General features: G+C 41.6%; 1 protein-coding gene across 1 annotated transcript in view; it reads left to right on the top strand.

The window, feature by feature from the left end:
- Nucleotides 1-7,029: 7,029 nt before the first annotated feature.
- The window catches only part of LOC310871902 (multiple C2 and transmembrane domain-containing protein 1-like), a gene marked incomplete at both ends in the record, with an annotated part of 201,006 nt that continues 191,268 nt past the window's right edge, over nt 7,030-16,767 (top strand). Inside the window, 2 exon segments of the mRNA XM_083783539.1 lie at nt 7,030-7,041; nt 7,287-7,907. Of these exon segments, the coding sequence (XP_083639665.1) occupies nt 7,030-7,041; nt 7,287-7,907 (633 nt within the window).

Here is a 16,767-nt window from a genome sequence, read left to right as displayed (position 1 = left end):
GAGATTAAGGCCACCCTTATTGTAAGGGGCTTGGAGCGTACTTAAAGCAGGGAACATTTTTGAGTGGTGCAACCACTCCTACAACCAGCTTGCAATGTCCTCGTACCTGTTTGTGTGTCTGTGTAAGCACGAGTATGTGTGTCTGTGTAAGCACGAGTATGTGACTTAATAATAGCAGTAGGGGGCGCCAGAAACAGTGAGAGGGGTAGTGACTCTAATGAGAGAGAGTGAGAGAGAGAGAGAGAGAGAGAGAGAGAGAGAGAGGGGGGGGGGGGGGGGTGGGAATTGCACCACTCAGTTCACACGTGTGTGATTTTTTATGTTATGTGAAAGAAAGCTTTTAAAAGGATCCATGTATGCTCAAGTGGGACTATAACGCCTGTCACAAGTTGACGATGTAATTTGTCTATGTGAGATACTGTACCATAGCCCATAGTTATAGTTATATATCTAGAGAATGGATGGCCCTAATTCATTAGATTCATCAGATACTGTACCATAGCCCATAGTTATAGTTATATATCTAGAGAATGGATGGCCCTAATTCATTTCAATGAAGTTGCTCACCTAGTGCATGAAGCACCCGGAAGTAGAGCAGCTAGCATTGCTAGCGTTCGATCTGTTTGAAATATGTTTTTCTTTTATTTGTGAAAACGGCTTTACATTGAATACCAATATCTTTAGAAAAAGCAGTGCAGATCAGAACTTTCCCTCCCTCGTCCCCCGTACCCATGTGACACCATCTACAAAGTCTCTGTATAGTATAGGCCTCACTTTTTCCAGATGGATTACTTTTTCTGTGACATTTTTTCAATAGCTGGATATTATTATTTATTATTATAATGAAAGGAAATATAATTGAATGGGTTTGTGTACACACAGTGTACTTCACAATACACATTCTCATGCAGATTTCTCCTTCACAAAAGAATGAATTTGAAGAGAGCCATGATTCATCCCTCTGGGTGAAAACAACTGTATCATCTGTCATCATTTATTTACGGTGTTTTTGCCATGAGGAGATCAGGCTCGATGAGTCGGCGCCTCGTTTCAATTGCTTTTAACATCCTGTTGTTAACCGTGGTGTGTGTGTGGGTGTGTTGTATAGTGGGAGAGGTTACAATAACCAGAAACACAAAGTGTCAAAGAAAGACAAACTAGTAAAGATGAAATGAAGAGTGATTCAGCAGTACACACATTTCGATTTCTTTAGTCCACATTTATAAAATACATTATCAAGGGCACAAATATTTTCAGTTGCTTCTGATATACTACGCACTCGAAACATCACGAGTCCAAACAAGCCCTAAATGTACAGAATTACAGGCAACACATGAACTTATTCACAGCCAACATTGGTCACTTAGTTCAGTCTGTCATATTACCAACACCGAAAGTAAATCATGGGTACAAAAAGCACCTTCTCCTCCAAATAGACCGACTGCCTATAATGGAGGAGATTGAACAGTATGTTGCAAGCTGCTTTGCACTCGGACAACCCTATAATCCTCAAGCCTCTGACCACTAGCCTGTGGACATGGCCCAGGCTGCCAAATATAAAAACAATGAGCTGACACCGTATAGCCCAGTTGTATAATGGCCTGTACTAATGGTTGATATTTTACTTGTTTAGTAAGGTAAGCTTCCTCTTGAATCAAAAGCACAGCCAACTTCCAATAGAAAAACCTCTCTGCTGTTCAATATCAATATCAATATCGTCAATTATAATGACATCTGGTGTATTTGCAGTTATATTTGCAAACACGGTTGGGTCATTGCATTGAAACATTTGTGGTTTCACACAGGAATTTTTGTGAAACACAACGGAGGAATGAAACATAGGTGACACATCTTTGGCAATAATGTTCACAATTCTGTCACGCCTGACTATACACACACACACACACACACACACACACACACACACACACACACACACACACACACACACACACACACACACACACACACACAGTCTGTCAGTTGCATTGCATTGTGGTTGGGTTCTAGGGAAGTGCTTAAGTGTGCTTTACAAAAAAACCTGTACTTTAACATTATTTTGCTTTCTCAGTGAGCTCATTATTTGCTGGTTGGTGAATGCTAAAAAAAGAAAATAAACTTCGGTAACCAAAGAAATAAAAACAAAGTTTGTTTAAGCATTTTGTGCAGGAATTAAGGACCACATCCAGTATAGGCCTACTACAGTACACTGAGAGACTGTAGTCTCAGAGAGTCTTCACAGTTTTCAACAGCTTAGCTTTACCCAGTCTGTATACATCAGAAGGGTGCGTAAATAAATGTCCTGTTTCTGTCCTGTCAGTCACTTCCATTTCACTTTTGCAGTTGTGTAAATCATTACTGTAAATCAAATAGCAGAAGTTTTAATGAAGGGAAGGGAAATGACAAAACAGATGACAGCTTTCTGTCAGCTTTTGCGAGGTGCAGTTACAGACTTTCTTTTTGTCTCCACCAGGCCGAAGGCATGGGGGGAGAGTATGTTGCACTCCGTCCGTCCGTCCATCCGTCCGTGTGTGTGTGTGTCCGTGAGCAGCTAATCTCGGCCACCGTTAAACCGGTCGATGCCAAATTTTGCACACACACTCCCTGGATGCCAACGATGAACCTCTGCCCCAAACTTTCCAGAACGGCCTGTTATAGCGCCACCAGGAGGCCGCTTTGTGCAAAACAAGTTTTTGCACAGTACACCTACAGATTTTGTCCAAACATCACGCAAATTGGTACACAGTCTCTCTAGAGCCATTCAACGAAACCGGTCTTTCAGATTTCTCAGACTCCATCCTGATTGGTTAAGATTGGCTTCCAAAGTTCACAGGAGTGCTCAGTTTCAAACAAAATGCTGCAAATCATCAACACATCGCGTGATTTCCGTGAAATTGTGCACCCACATTCCCACTAGGCCGAGGACGAAATGCCACATGAACAATTTCAACTCAGCCTCAAGGTGGCGCTATAACTGGCCAAAAAGTGTTTTTATTTACTTTTATCCAACCACCAGATGAAGGCAAGCTGCAATGTCCTACATTCCTATCCTGGTGGAGACCTGTGCCCAGAAGGGCACTTTTTCTAGTTTCTTATTTGTTTATTGTGGGAAGAGTGGGCTTGAGAGACTATGTATTTATTTATTGAAATTTATTGAAAAGATTTTCAGCACAGGATGAAATCCTCTACGCCAGACTCACAACAGACATAAATACATCTATGACCTTACAAGCCAGCCCTATAGTTATACAAAAAACCTTTTGTTGACCAAAATCTGTCAAGCCTATTCTTGAAAGTATTAACTGAAGGAGCCTGGACCACTTCCTCCGGAAGTTTATTCCATGCTCTGACAGCTCTGAGTGTAAAGAAATTCTTTCTCTTTTCTGACTGACAATTTAGTGGTAAGAGTTTAAGAGAATTCCCTCTCAACTCATACCTGCTGTCCCAAGAATGGACAACAGGCTCGGCTGTAAAGTCATATATCTGGTGAACAAGTTTATATACCTCGATCATATCCCCTCTGTGCCTCCTATAAACTAACGTTGGTAACTGTAAGTGTCTTAACCTTTCTTCATAAGACCTTTCTTTCAACCCTGGTATTAGTTTAGTAGCTCTTCTCTGAACCTTCTCTATTTTCTCTATGTATTTGATTTTGTAGGGGCACCAGACTGAGCTTGCAAATTCAAGTTGTGATCTCACCAAGGATTTGAATAACGGAATAAATAGTTATTTTCGTAAATTTAAAAAGGTTCTTCTTATTATCGCCAACATGGAGTTTGCCTTTTTTACTTTTTCAGAGATGTCAGAGATTTCAAATTCTAGTGAATTATCAACCACCACCCCTATATCTTTTTCTTCCTCTACTTTATGAATCACTAGATCTCCAACTGTATAATTAGCCAAGGTGTCCGTTTTTTTACCAATGTGCAGCTGTTTACATTTATCTGGGTTTAATTTCAGTAACCACTTGTCACACCAATTGCTGGTGCTCTGGAGGTCTGCTTGGAGTTGTGCTGTGTCCGTGTCATTGTTTATAGTTCTAAATATCTGTGTGTCATCCGCAAAAAGGTAGACATCGGATTGTATCTCCCTTGGTAGATCATTTTATATAAATAACAAAAAGTACTGGTCCTAATACAGATCCCTGTGGGACTCCAGAGGTCACTGCCTTCCAATCTGAAGTGGCTCCATTAACCACCACCTTCTGTTTCCTGTTACTGAGAAAGTCCTGTACCCAACCTATAACTCTTTTGTCTATATCGTAAGACCTTAACTTTGATATTAGTCTCTTATGGGGAACCTTATCAAAAGCTTTTTGAAAATCCATATAAATGCAGTCAACCGACTGCCATGTATGTCTATGGCATGTGTGGAAGTGTCTATGTACTTTATGAGTGTACGAATGTGTGTTTGTCTGTGTGTGTGTGTGTGTGTGTGTTACACTTAATAGATTGTGCTGTGCATAGTAATTTGGAATGCTTGCTCTGTGCACTGCAGCCTGCAGGCTCATCAGTTAAGGTAGCATGCCAATATCTAAAAGCCAATAGCATTCTCAAAGGAACTGTTATGTGTCCATCTCCCGCTACAGTAACCGAGTTGTTTATTGCTCTCCTATATAATAGGCCTTAATTGAATTATATTGCTATGCAGTAAAGATAAAAAATGTGCATGCGCACAGATCATAGAATTCACAGAAACTGCTTCTTTCCTTTTTCTACTCTGTGCAGATATAGCATTTTGGTGTTTATGCTATGTTGATGAATCATTATACATTTGAGCTGCATGGTAACATGTTGCGAGTTCAGTTCGGCAAGTCATAGACCGTGATACATAGGGGCGGCGGTGGCTCAGGGGTAGAGTCCCTGGATGGTAACCGTAAGGTTGCCAGTTCGAACCCGGGCTCCCCCAGAGTTACTGTCGAAGTGTCCTTGAGCAAGACACTGAACCCCTAATTGCTCCCGATGTGCTAGTTGGTGCCTTGCATGGTTTCCGCTGCCATCGGTGTATGAATGTGTGTGTGAATGGGTGAATGTAATGCACAATCTCTGTAAAGCGCCTTGGATAAAGGCGCTATATAAATGCACCATTTACCATTTATACATGCTGCTGAGCATGCGGAAGCGCCGCCCACGATACGTCACTGACCCTACCCGTTGGTTTTTCAACCCAGCTCTGTGGTTTACGATTTCTGTGATGCGTTGGCTCCAAAGGGGCCAGCTAGGCACTCCAATGTTGAAGCGCTGGGCCCTAGTGGTAAGACCCGTGGATTCTTGACGAGGAAACCCGTGCAACCGAGCGCCCAATGTTAAAGCCCAGCTGCACTTCCGCATTTCCGGACTTCCGGATACCAAAATTTGGTGTCCAAATGCTGAATCAGCGAAAAAATGCGGAAATAGACGGTACTTCCGGCAGCCTTCCGGTTGCTTCAAAACGCCACTGAGCAACTTCCACTGACATGAATAGCGGAGGGGGCGGAGCTTCGCGCCAGTTTAGTCTCTATCCTTTTAATACTCTATGGTTGGCTCAGAGAATATGCACGGACAGCGTACACACGACATTCACAGGCAGGGAAGCGCAGAGAGTGTTACAGGCAGGGGCTGAAATCCCGTAAGAGTGCACTTTTGGACATTTGTTTTTGTTGAAAAATAGCAGATCTACAAGCTCACAACGCGTCATGCTGTGAACGCGTTGAGAGCTTGTAGATCTGCTATTTTCGCACAACCCAGCACTCTTTTGCTAGTGGAGATGCGGTGTAACGACATGGATTTTGAAACAAATCTGTTCAACGCAAAATGCTGCGTTCAAGTTCAGGAGACTGAATGCTGCCTTCCGGCATGGCATGGAAAGGTGAGGCGTGTGCATTCATTGCACTGCAACACAAAGTCTTGCCGTTTAACGTGAGACCTGCTGCAGGCGGGTCGAGGTTCTAGTTGAATACATAGGATCACAATGGAAACAAGTCCCCCACCTTGAGCTGTTTACATTTCTGCCTAATAAAGTATTCAATCAATCAATCAATCAAGGCATCGAAACGTTAGTCCTCTGTCATGATATTATAGCAGCTACATAAAACGGCATTTAATATGTCTGTGATGCTCCAGCGTATCATTCCTTCATTCTGCATTGAATTGTTCATTTGACTCTTTACCCGCACATTAACATTCTCACAAGTAGTTTGTAATACCATAGTTCTCTGTACATTACTCAGACCATTGTGTCGATGATTTATTTTGTAGGCTAGGCTATAACTATAAGAGTTTACCTTGAACCTTATTGGCCCAAAGTCAAATGTAATCTTCCTGGATGGCAGAGTGAGGGATGTGTTGTGATCTCTGCTCTGCTCTGCATGTGTGTGTGTGTGTGTGTGTGTGTTAATGCATACAGTACATGCATACAAGAATAACAAGTACGCCTGTACTGTGCAATGAGTGCATCCAGAGTAGACCAGTGTAGGATAATAGGATTACATGTGCCCCGACTGCCTATTGATACTACTACTACTACTGTACACCACAATAGCACAGCATCTAAAGAAACTAAAAAGCAACTACACACCAGTAATGTAGTCCACGACAATAATTTAAATGTGGAAAAGAGTAGGCTGAGAGTCGACACAAGACACTACAGTACACTGCATCATGTATAGGAGATAACATTCTGCTTGAGCTGCTTAAAGGGGTAGCAGCATATTATCAGAAGGAGGACATTGCTTTGGTGATACCAAATTGGTGTGGAACTAGTAAATAAATACACAGATGGAGAAACAAAGATGGAGAGAGGGACATAAAGATAGGATTCCCTCTGCGTGTTGCGTTGTAGGGTTAGGATGGTTATGTAATCCACCAGAGTATACCCCTATACTACGGGCAACTGACACGATTGACCAGGGGGAGGCGCGTTGATGCTCCCTGTCATTATAATATAGGCTACCAATTAATGGGGAAGTTGGCATAAACCCTGGGCAGTGGAAGAGAGGAGGAGACACACTACATACAACAACACCACTTTACACTTTGCAACAACTTCACCATGAGGAAGGCAGTTGAGACAAATTAGTGCCGTTTATTAACAGCCGTTGACAGATGAGTGACATGAAAAAAAAAACCCCACTGCAGCAGCACGTTGTTGAAAGCTTTCACTATTTGGCGCACGGGAGATTATAGCAGGCAGCAGGTCTTTGATGATTGATTGATCATCAGTGCAAGTGCTACCGAGCTGCTGCACGTCAGCACCCACCAGCCCGACCACCACCCCACCGCGGTGGTTGAATAGGTTTCACTACACAGCGTGCGCTCTTCAGGCTGGCCGGCTGCTGCACGGGCACCATGGCAGACAAATCCCCACGCAAGGGTGCACCGGAGAGTGGCGGCGGTGCGAGGGGCCAGGAGTCCTACCAACGGAGGATGTGGAAGAATTTCCAGGAGAAGACGAAAAAACCGTGGCTGAGTCCCAAACTGGGCTCCGAGAGGCGCAGTGGCAGCAGCGGCGGCGGTGGCGGCGGCGGCGCGGAGGCTAGCAAAAAGGAGTCGGGGCTGTGGATGTTTAAACGGAAAAAGAAACAGCAGCTGGACCGGGTGTTCTCGTCGTCTCAGCCGAACCTGAGCAGCACCTCCGGCAGCCCGTCGTCGAGTGACTCCTCGGGCCCCGGAGGAGGAGGAGGAGGCGGCGGAGGCGCGGGGAGCAGCGCCCTGGGACAGCCGCTGCTGCAGCAGCAGCTCGGGGCGGCCGCGGGACCCACGACGGGCAGCAAGCCGGAGCTCACGGTCCACCACGGCAGCCCCAAGCTGCCCGTCCCACAGCTCATCATGACCCAGCAGAAGAGCTCCTCTCTCGGCTCGGCGTGCTTCGAGAAGCTGGTGGTCGACCCGGCGGTGATGATGACGAAGAACACGAACACCAGTGATTCTGTGAGTATACTAGGAAAACACGTTTATGTGTATATAAAACGCGCGTGACACACACCCCCCTGCACTCTCTCTCCCCAAACCCTGTAGGACGAAATGTGAAGGAGCAACCGCACAGACACATTGCAGGACACATTGCACGTTGAAAATAAATGAATGAGTGTTTTAAAGTAGGCTGTTCATTGATTGAGGCTGTCACTGCAGCTCACATGGCTACTATACTGTATAGTTATATGATGCCCGGCCCCACCATGGTCCATTTTTCCTAAACATTGTGTTTTAGGCTGCTCAGTGCTCATGTCTTGCAGTTTGACAACGGCATGGATACCATCTGAATAAGTCATGTACCATGTATTATGTACATGCATGATTCTGACACAATCAATTAACGTACAGTAAGCTGACAGCATGCTTTGATGTGTCATGCTGCATTATAATATCAACACCACCCCCACAACTCCACACATAATATTATGCATATGAAAATCAGCTGCTGTCCATGTGTAGTGTTGGACTGTGAAAACCTTGTGATAATATTAAAGCTGATAATATCAGCTAGCTTGCATCACTAGCTCCCAACAACACACAGGGGCTGTCCTTTTCAGGCTGAATTTCCTCCCTGTGTGCCATATAATGTTTTTTTGGTCTTGGATGCACTGAGCATTCCTTCCCTGGGGCCTAGGGCACACACTAGTGCACACATCTTCTCTCCGCATAAAAAGTGGTCAGTAGGCCAGTCAATTCTAGGCACGCCTCCAGCAATGCTTGATATTGATTGCATGTGAATTCCTTGGCTCCTTGCCACATGATGCTGAGTCAGTAGCTTCTTTGAGGTGAACATTATTGTGATTTACTTTACCCATAACGTGCCATTATTATGAATACGATGTAAATGTGGCAGGGCCTTCCCGGTTTTTAAACAATCTGACAACTAAGCAAGCCTAAAATGAGTTTGACCCACTCATGCCCTAGTAAAATCCAACATACTACATCAACACTAGGAAAGGGAAACATTCTTTACATTAGCATGACTGAAGTAAAATGAGACACAAGTAGCATGAGCTTAAATTCATATTTAGAAAATGTTTCAGATGTCAAACAAAAATTCTGAGATGATAGAATGGTGAATTGGTGATGGATGATTATGGTCATGGAAGAGGAACCTTCTGAAAGCTTCATGGGCAAAGATAATCAACTTCAAAATAATAAAAAAGTGTCAAAATGACCTCTCAGACATGCTAGTGTACAACAAACTGTTTCTTGGACATTGTTGTCAGATGGCTGTCAAATGTGATGCGTTTCAGGTGTGTAGTATGGATGGCGATTGGCGACAATGCATTCTCACACGGTGACGTCTGGGGACATATTTGACCCTACTGCAACATGTGATGTGAGGAGATGCCTGCGACGTCGCATGGTGACCGGGGAAGTGATGATTTACAATTCTATCCCTGTCAGTACGCAATTCGAATGTCGCTGAGTCGGCTGAAGCAGACCTCGCTCGCTTGCGTGCAAAGTCTGCTTCAGATGGTGAGCCTCTGTCATTACTGGGTTGTAGTCTAAATCGTCACCCTCTCTACGAGCTGGGTTTGAGGACGCCAAGTCCGCACTCCAGTGTGGGAGGGATTATCGAGTTAAATGTTGCAGTATGGTCAGATGTCCTAAGCCGTCACTATTATAGTAGCGTCTTTGGGAACTTAGAGAAGTGCTATCTATATATATACATTTGAGATTATTATTATTACTTGAGAGTGAGAATGTGTAGACAGAGATTATTGCTGCTAAAATGCATGTGTGGACAGAGATTGTTTTCGTTTTAAAACATAATAGTGTAGATGTAGCCTGAGGTAGATATATTAATAGTAAAGGCCTCAGCCTTTACTATTAATATATATATATATATATATATATAGAGAGAGAGAGAGAGAGAGAGAGAGAGGCAGTGGTGGGGAGACACAGGAGGAGTGTACAGGTGTGTGAGGCCATTACGACTTATTGGTCTTTGGGAATGTATTATTTAGTGAGCTCTTAGGCCTGGGGCCTGTTTCACGAAACTTGGATTAACTAATCCAGGATTTAGGCCAAAGCCAGGCTTTTTAAATCCTGATCTTTACAGCCTGGTTTATTCCGTTCCACTAAAGCCAAGCGAGGCTCAGAATTGGCGGATTTGGCGAGCCGGGATCAGCAAGCCTGGCTTAATAGACCGTCTGGCTTTTTGTCTCTAGACCCATTATGTGGATCACAGATTTACTGATCCTTCTTCTTCATGGGGTATTAAGGCAGTTTGCATCCTTAATAGTTGCATTACAGCCCCCTTCTGTATATCTCATTATCTTTACTATTCTATTCAAGACTTACTGATACAAGGACTTAGCTTCTAAAATAAATACTGCTGCTGTAATTAAAGAGAGAACATACTCTCAATAGTGGATAGACTGAATGATTAACTACCCCAAAAATATAGTTTACATTTTACCACTACTATTAACTTAAAACAGAATTCTTAATTTTGTAAGCATAATGATATTGTCGCATTGTGATATTTGGCCATAACTCCCTCCTCTGAGGGAGCTACCTTTGGGGAAGGGGGTTGTTGTCCAGACAGGGGCCAGACTGGTGAGGGTCATGGGTTCATGTAGCATGCCAAAGTTTGTGCTATTGCCATTGAGAATGCATTGGGCGTTTAAGTTAAATAACTCAGAAACTACAAAACATTTCAAAGTAAAAAGTTCCAGCATGTGTCTCCACAGTAAGCTGAATTTTACAAAGTGTGAATGGAGTTTCTAGGTTAAAGTGATTTTTTGAAGTGCCACTATCTGCCTATAAATGTCTCAAATTTGAAAGCACTATATTTCTAAAACTATGAAACATTTCAAAGATTCCTTTTCAGGCACACATGTCCACCGTAGGATGAACCTAAATAGGTTTGAATGGGGTTTCTAGCTGTAAGTATGTAGGACTAGTAGTGGGTGAAACGTTACAATGGTAATATGTTGTAAAACAATGAGTAATGGTAATATTTAGTGGTTTTCACTTTTGCAAAAAATAATAATATAATATAATAATTCTTCTTAACCGTGCATTGCACGACAGCAAACCTATTCATGGGGAACATTCACCAAAAGCAGCTGATCTACAAGCTCACAAGCTGTCATGATGATGTGCAGCCTATATATTTTGGTTATTTGATTTTATATAGTGCTTAAATTAGTCCTTTAATGCAGACCGATACAAATAAGGCAACATAAACCCATAATAATTAAATAAATCTGGAAAACATCATTGGTTTGTGATCAGTTTGACTGCTTAATGAACAGTAAAGACAGGATTAGGATTAGGTTAGCCTGGTCCGGAGCAGGCTAAGTCCAAAGCATTAGTTTCCATGGTAACTAATGTAGCATCACTTTCATGAAACCGAATCAAGCCTCAACATATCCAGGTTAACTGGTTAAGTTAATCTGGCAAGATCAACCAGCTTTCATGAAACCGGTTAATCACTGATCCAGGATATATTAAGCCAGGATATGTGTTAAAGCCCGGCTTAATCTCTAATCCAAGTTTCGTGGAACGGGCCCCTGGTGCAATATAGATGTTTTGGACCTTAATTAAGACTCTCTGTGTTAGATAATCATTTTGTGTGCTTCAATTTGGCCCCAGCCAGAAACCAGGCCAGCCCTCCCTTGACGGTTTGCTTGTTTAGTAAAATCATCTTAGGGTCATCTTACAGTAAATAGCCTATATACTCGAAAAAGTGCTGTTGAACATGAGATAAGGTTTTGTTCTATATTGTTGTGCGGACTGATGACGAATCAATATGGTGGGTGGGTATAGGAGGTAGTGCTTTTCTTTTGTTCTACTTGACCTGTTTGTTGTTGCACTGCAGCAACACAATTTCAATTATTGTTATCTTGTTTGTTTAAAATGAATACAAATAACCTGGAAAGAAAGATATGACTATGAGTAGTAGTTAAGGACACCCTTGATCCCCTAGGGACCCCGATGTCCAATTTCGGCATTCTCAGGACACTCCCTAGGGACGAGGGGGCGGGGCCTAACCCTTTTTTCCGATGACGTCATAGTATTGATTTTGCTAATGGCACTTTGCCAGTTTGGCAGTTAGTGTCATCATGATTGTAGTTCTGCTTTTGTGTGAGGATCTCATCATATTGATCGTGTTTGGGTGGACTTTGCCAGTTTGGGTCAGCATATTGATTATGTATACATGCATTTTCATCTTTGGCAGTTGGGGGATCAATATGATTCTAGTTCTGCTTTCGAATTGGTTTCACATCCCCATCTGTTCAAACTGAACTGCGCATGCACTGATTTGTGTAGGCGAACTGTCCTATTGTTGGGAGTTAAGCTGTGTGTGTCTGTATGTGTGAGTATTGATTCTGTATGCTTGGATCTAAACGAGCTGATCGTATTGATTTCACCTCTGGTGGTTGACTCTCTCTCTCTCTCTCTCTCTCTCTCTCTCTCTCTCTCTCTCTCTGACAAATAATGTCGTGTATTCTGGCTCTCACCAAGAACTCTGGACCCGCTGAACTAAAAGATTTACAGCTTAGATTATTTCCAGTTTGGTTATAAAAAGTTGGGGAGGAACTGATTATGCAACTATCAGCCTGCTTAACCCCTTGGCAAACCAACTCTAATTCCCCAGGTTAGTAGGCCAGGGTGCTTGTTATTGATTTTACGTTTCCTTTCAACAGTATGCAGTGGTCTCAGATGCCTTACTGAGGAAGGGCGGGACAGTGGGGAGGAATCATACAGAGCATATCTATTATCTCTTCAGAACTGGTGTATGGAAAAAAAAAAAACCTCATTAGGGATCAATGTGACAAAAACAAAAGAAGCTTGTCATTCATGAAGAGGAACCTGTGCAGGCCATTACAAATGGTGGACAAATAGTGGAGGTAGTAGACAGTTTTAAATAGTTAGGCAGATATTTTGACAGCAAACACAATTTCACTGAAAATACTGAACAGATTTTTTAAAACTTGTAACCAACGTCTCCACCTACTACGCAAGCTCAACTCCTTTAGAGTGAGCAAGCATATCGTGGAAACAGTCTATAAAAACCTGATAGAGGGAGTCTTGAGTTTTAACATGGCAATGTGGTTTGGCAATCTAAAGGTCAAAGGAAGAAGTAAGCTGCAGCGAATAGTAAATCTAGCCTCAAAAATAATTGGGAAGAGACACCAGCAATTAGGCTGTATCTACAATGAGATACTTCGTAAAAAAAAAAAAAACTATCAAGATAGCAAACGACCCCGTCTCATCCACCCTGCACCGACTTCCAGCTACTTCCCTCTGGTAGACGGTACAAACTAGGCATGCCACGGTATGAGATTTTACAGTACGGTACGATGCCGATATTGATAATCTATACCTCGGTATTCCAAGGTATTTATATTTATAAAAATAAAATAAAAAGATTGCCCCCCTGACCTATGTCTAGTGACTACCTCCACATCCTTATAAGCCCTTCTTTGTTCCCCAACATGCAGGCCTACACATATATATATATATATATATATATATATATATATATATATCATAATATATGCCATGATTATGAATTGATTACCCTGGACCGAATGGAAACAAGACAGTTTTATCAGTGATCCCTTTGGATATGTGGTTGACTGTATCCTATACTGATTACACTTCTGCCAATAAACTATTCAGTCAGTGAATCAATACCTATTCCCCAGTCCCCAATGTATTTCACTGTACTATGGCTCCCCCTAATGGCCGTTTTGTACCCAGTATGGTGGAGCAGAGGTGATGCAATCTGCGCATGATCACAACTGTCAATGTGTGCCTCCGTGTTGACAGTCCACACTTAGTTACTACATTATGGAAATATGGAATATACATTTGGATCTGGGTGTTTTTCAGCAACACTAACTCAAAGGTAGGAAGCAACTTTTCAATCTACTGCATCTGTGGGGTGAAAATATTTGTGTTAAGTGTTGTTGACGTTGTTGTAACCGTTTGTTTTTTACTGTTTGGTAAAGTTTTGCCTGGTTCATGGTGTCTTAAGGTTTTATTTTAATGTATGACGTGCATTATTTTTGGTATGTGGTGTGGTGTTTTGTGACATTTGCATGGTTCAGGTTGTCTTAATGTTTTGTTTTAATGTATGACTTGGGTTATCTTTGGTACGTGGTGGCATATTTTGTGAGTTTTGCATGGTTCAGGGTGTCTTAAGGTTTTGTTTTAATGTATGACTAGGGTTATTTTTGGTGTGTGATGTGGTGTTTTGTGACATTTGCATGGTTCATGGTGTCTTAATGTTTTGTTTTAATGTAAGACTTGGGTTATTTTTGGTATGTGGTGGCGTATTTTGTGAGTTTTGCATGGTTCAGTGTGTCTTAAGGTTTTGTTTTAATGTATGACATGGGTTATTTTGGTACGTGGTGGTGTATTTTGTGACATTTGCATGGTTCATGGTGTCTTAATGTTTTGTTTTAATGTATGACTTGGGTTATTTTTGGTATGTGGTGTGGTGTTTTATGAGTTTTGCATGGTTTAAGGTGTCTTAAGGTTTTGCTTTAATGTATGACATGGGTTATTTTGGTACGTGGTGGTGTATTTTGTGACATTTGCATGGTTCAGGGTGTCTTAAGGTTTTGTTTTATTGTATGACTAGGGTTATTTTTGGTGTGTGATGTGGTGTTTTGTGACATTTGCATGGTTCATGGTGTCTTAATGTTTTGTTTTAATGTAAGACTTGGGTTATTTTTGGTATGTGGTGGCGTATTTTGTGAGTTTTGCATGGTTCATGGTGTCTTAATGTTTTGTTTTAATGTATGACTTGGGTTATTTTTTGGTTTGTGGTGGCGTATTTTGTGAGTTTTGCATGGTTCAGGGTGTCTTAAGGTTTTGTTTTAATGTATGACATGGGTTATTTTGGTACGTGGTGGTGTATTTTCAAAAAATAACCCAAGTCATACATTAAAACAAAACATTAAGACACCATGAACCATGCAAAACTCACAAAATACGCCACCACATACCAAAAATAACCCAAGTCTTACATTAAAACAAAACATTAAGACACCATGAACCATGCAAATATCACAAAACACCACATCACACACCAAAAATAACCCTAGTCATACAATAAAACAAAACCTTAAGACACCCTGAACCATGCAAATGTCACAAAATACACCACCACGTACCAAAATAACCCATGTCATACATTAAAGCAAAACCTTAAGACACCTTAAACCATGCAAAACTCATAAAACACCACACCACATACCAAAAATAACCCAAGTCATACATTAAAACAAAACATTAAGACACCATGAACCATGCAAATGTCACAAAATACACCACCACGTACCAAAATAACCCATGTCATACATTAAAACAAAACCTTAAGACACACTGAACCATGCAAAACTCACAAAATACGCCACCACATACCAAAAATAACCCAAGTCTTACATTAAAACAAAACATTAAGACACCATGAACCATGCAAATGTCACAAAACACCACATCACACACCAAAAATAACCCTAGTCATACATTAAAACAAAACCTTAAGACACCCTGAACCATGCAAATGTCACAAAATACACCACCACGTACCAAAATAACCCATGTCATACATTAAAGCAAAACCTTAAGACACCCTGAACCATGCAAAACTCACAAAATATGCCACCACGTACCAAAGATAACCCAAGTCATACATTAAAACAAAACATTAAGACAACCTGAACCATGCAAATGTCACAAAACACCACACCACATACCAAAAATAATGCACGTCATACATTAAAATAAAACCTTAAGACACCATGAACCAGGCAAAACTTTACCAAACAGTAAAAAACAAACGGTTACAACAACGTCAACAACACTTAACACAAATATTTTCACCCCACAGATGCAGTAGATTGAAAAGTTGCTTCCTACCTTTGAGTTAGTGTTGCTGAAAAACACCCAGATCCAAATGTATATTCCATATTTCCATATGTAGTAACTAAGTGTGGACTGTCAACACGGAGGCACACATTGACAGTTGTGATCATGCGCAGATTGCATCACCTCTGCTCCACCATACTGGGTACAAAACGGCCATTAGGGGGAGCCATAGTACAGTGAAATACATTGGGGACTGGGGAATAGGTATTGATTCACTGACTGAATAGTTTATTGGCAGAAGTGTAATCAGTATAGGATACAGTCAACCACATATCCAAAGGGATCACTGATAAAACTGTCTTGTTTCCATTCGGTCCAGGGTAATCAATTCATAATCATGGCATATATTATGATATATATATATATATATATATATATATATATATATATATATATATGTGTAGGCCTGCATGTTGGGGAACAAAGAAGGGCTTATAAGGATGTGGAGGTAGTCACTAGACATAGGTCAGGGGGGCAATCTTTTTATTTTATTTTTATAAATATAAATACCTTGGAATACCGAGGTATAGATTATCAATATCGGCATCGTACCGTACTGTAAAATCTCATACCGTGGCATGCCTAGTTTGTACCGTCTACCAGAGGGAAGTAGCTGGAAGTCGGTGCAGGGTGGATGAGACGGGGTCGTTTGCTATCTTGATAGTTTTTTTTTTTTTTTACGAAGTATCTCATTGTAGATACAGCCTAATTGCTGGTGTCTCTTCCCAATTATTTTTGAGGCTAGATTTACTATTCGCTGCAGCTTACTTCTTCCTTTGACCTTTAGATTGCCAAACCACATTGCCATGTTAAAACTCAAGACTCCCTCTATCAGGTTTTTATAGACTGTTTCCACGATATGCTTGCTCACTCTAAAGGAGTTGAGCTTGCGTAGTAGGTGGAGACGTTGGTT

Source organism: Protomyctophum parallelum (assembly GCF_964188405.1).
Source record: "Protomyctophum parallelum genome assembly, chromosome: 15".
Lineage (NCBI taxonomy): Eukaryota > Metazoa > Chordata > Actinopteri > Myctophiformes > Myctophidae > Protomyctophum > Protomyctophum parallelum.
This window is presented reverse-complemented; position numbering and strand designations above follow the sequence as displayed.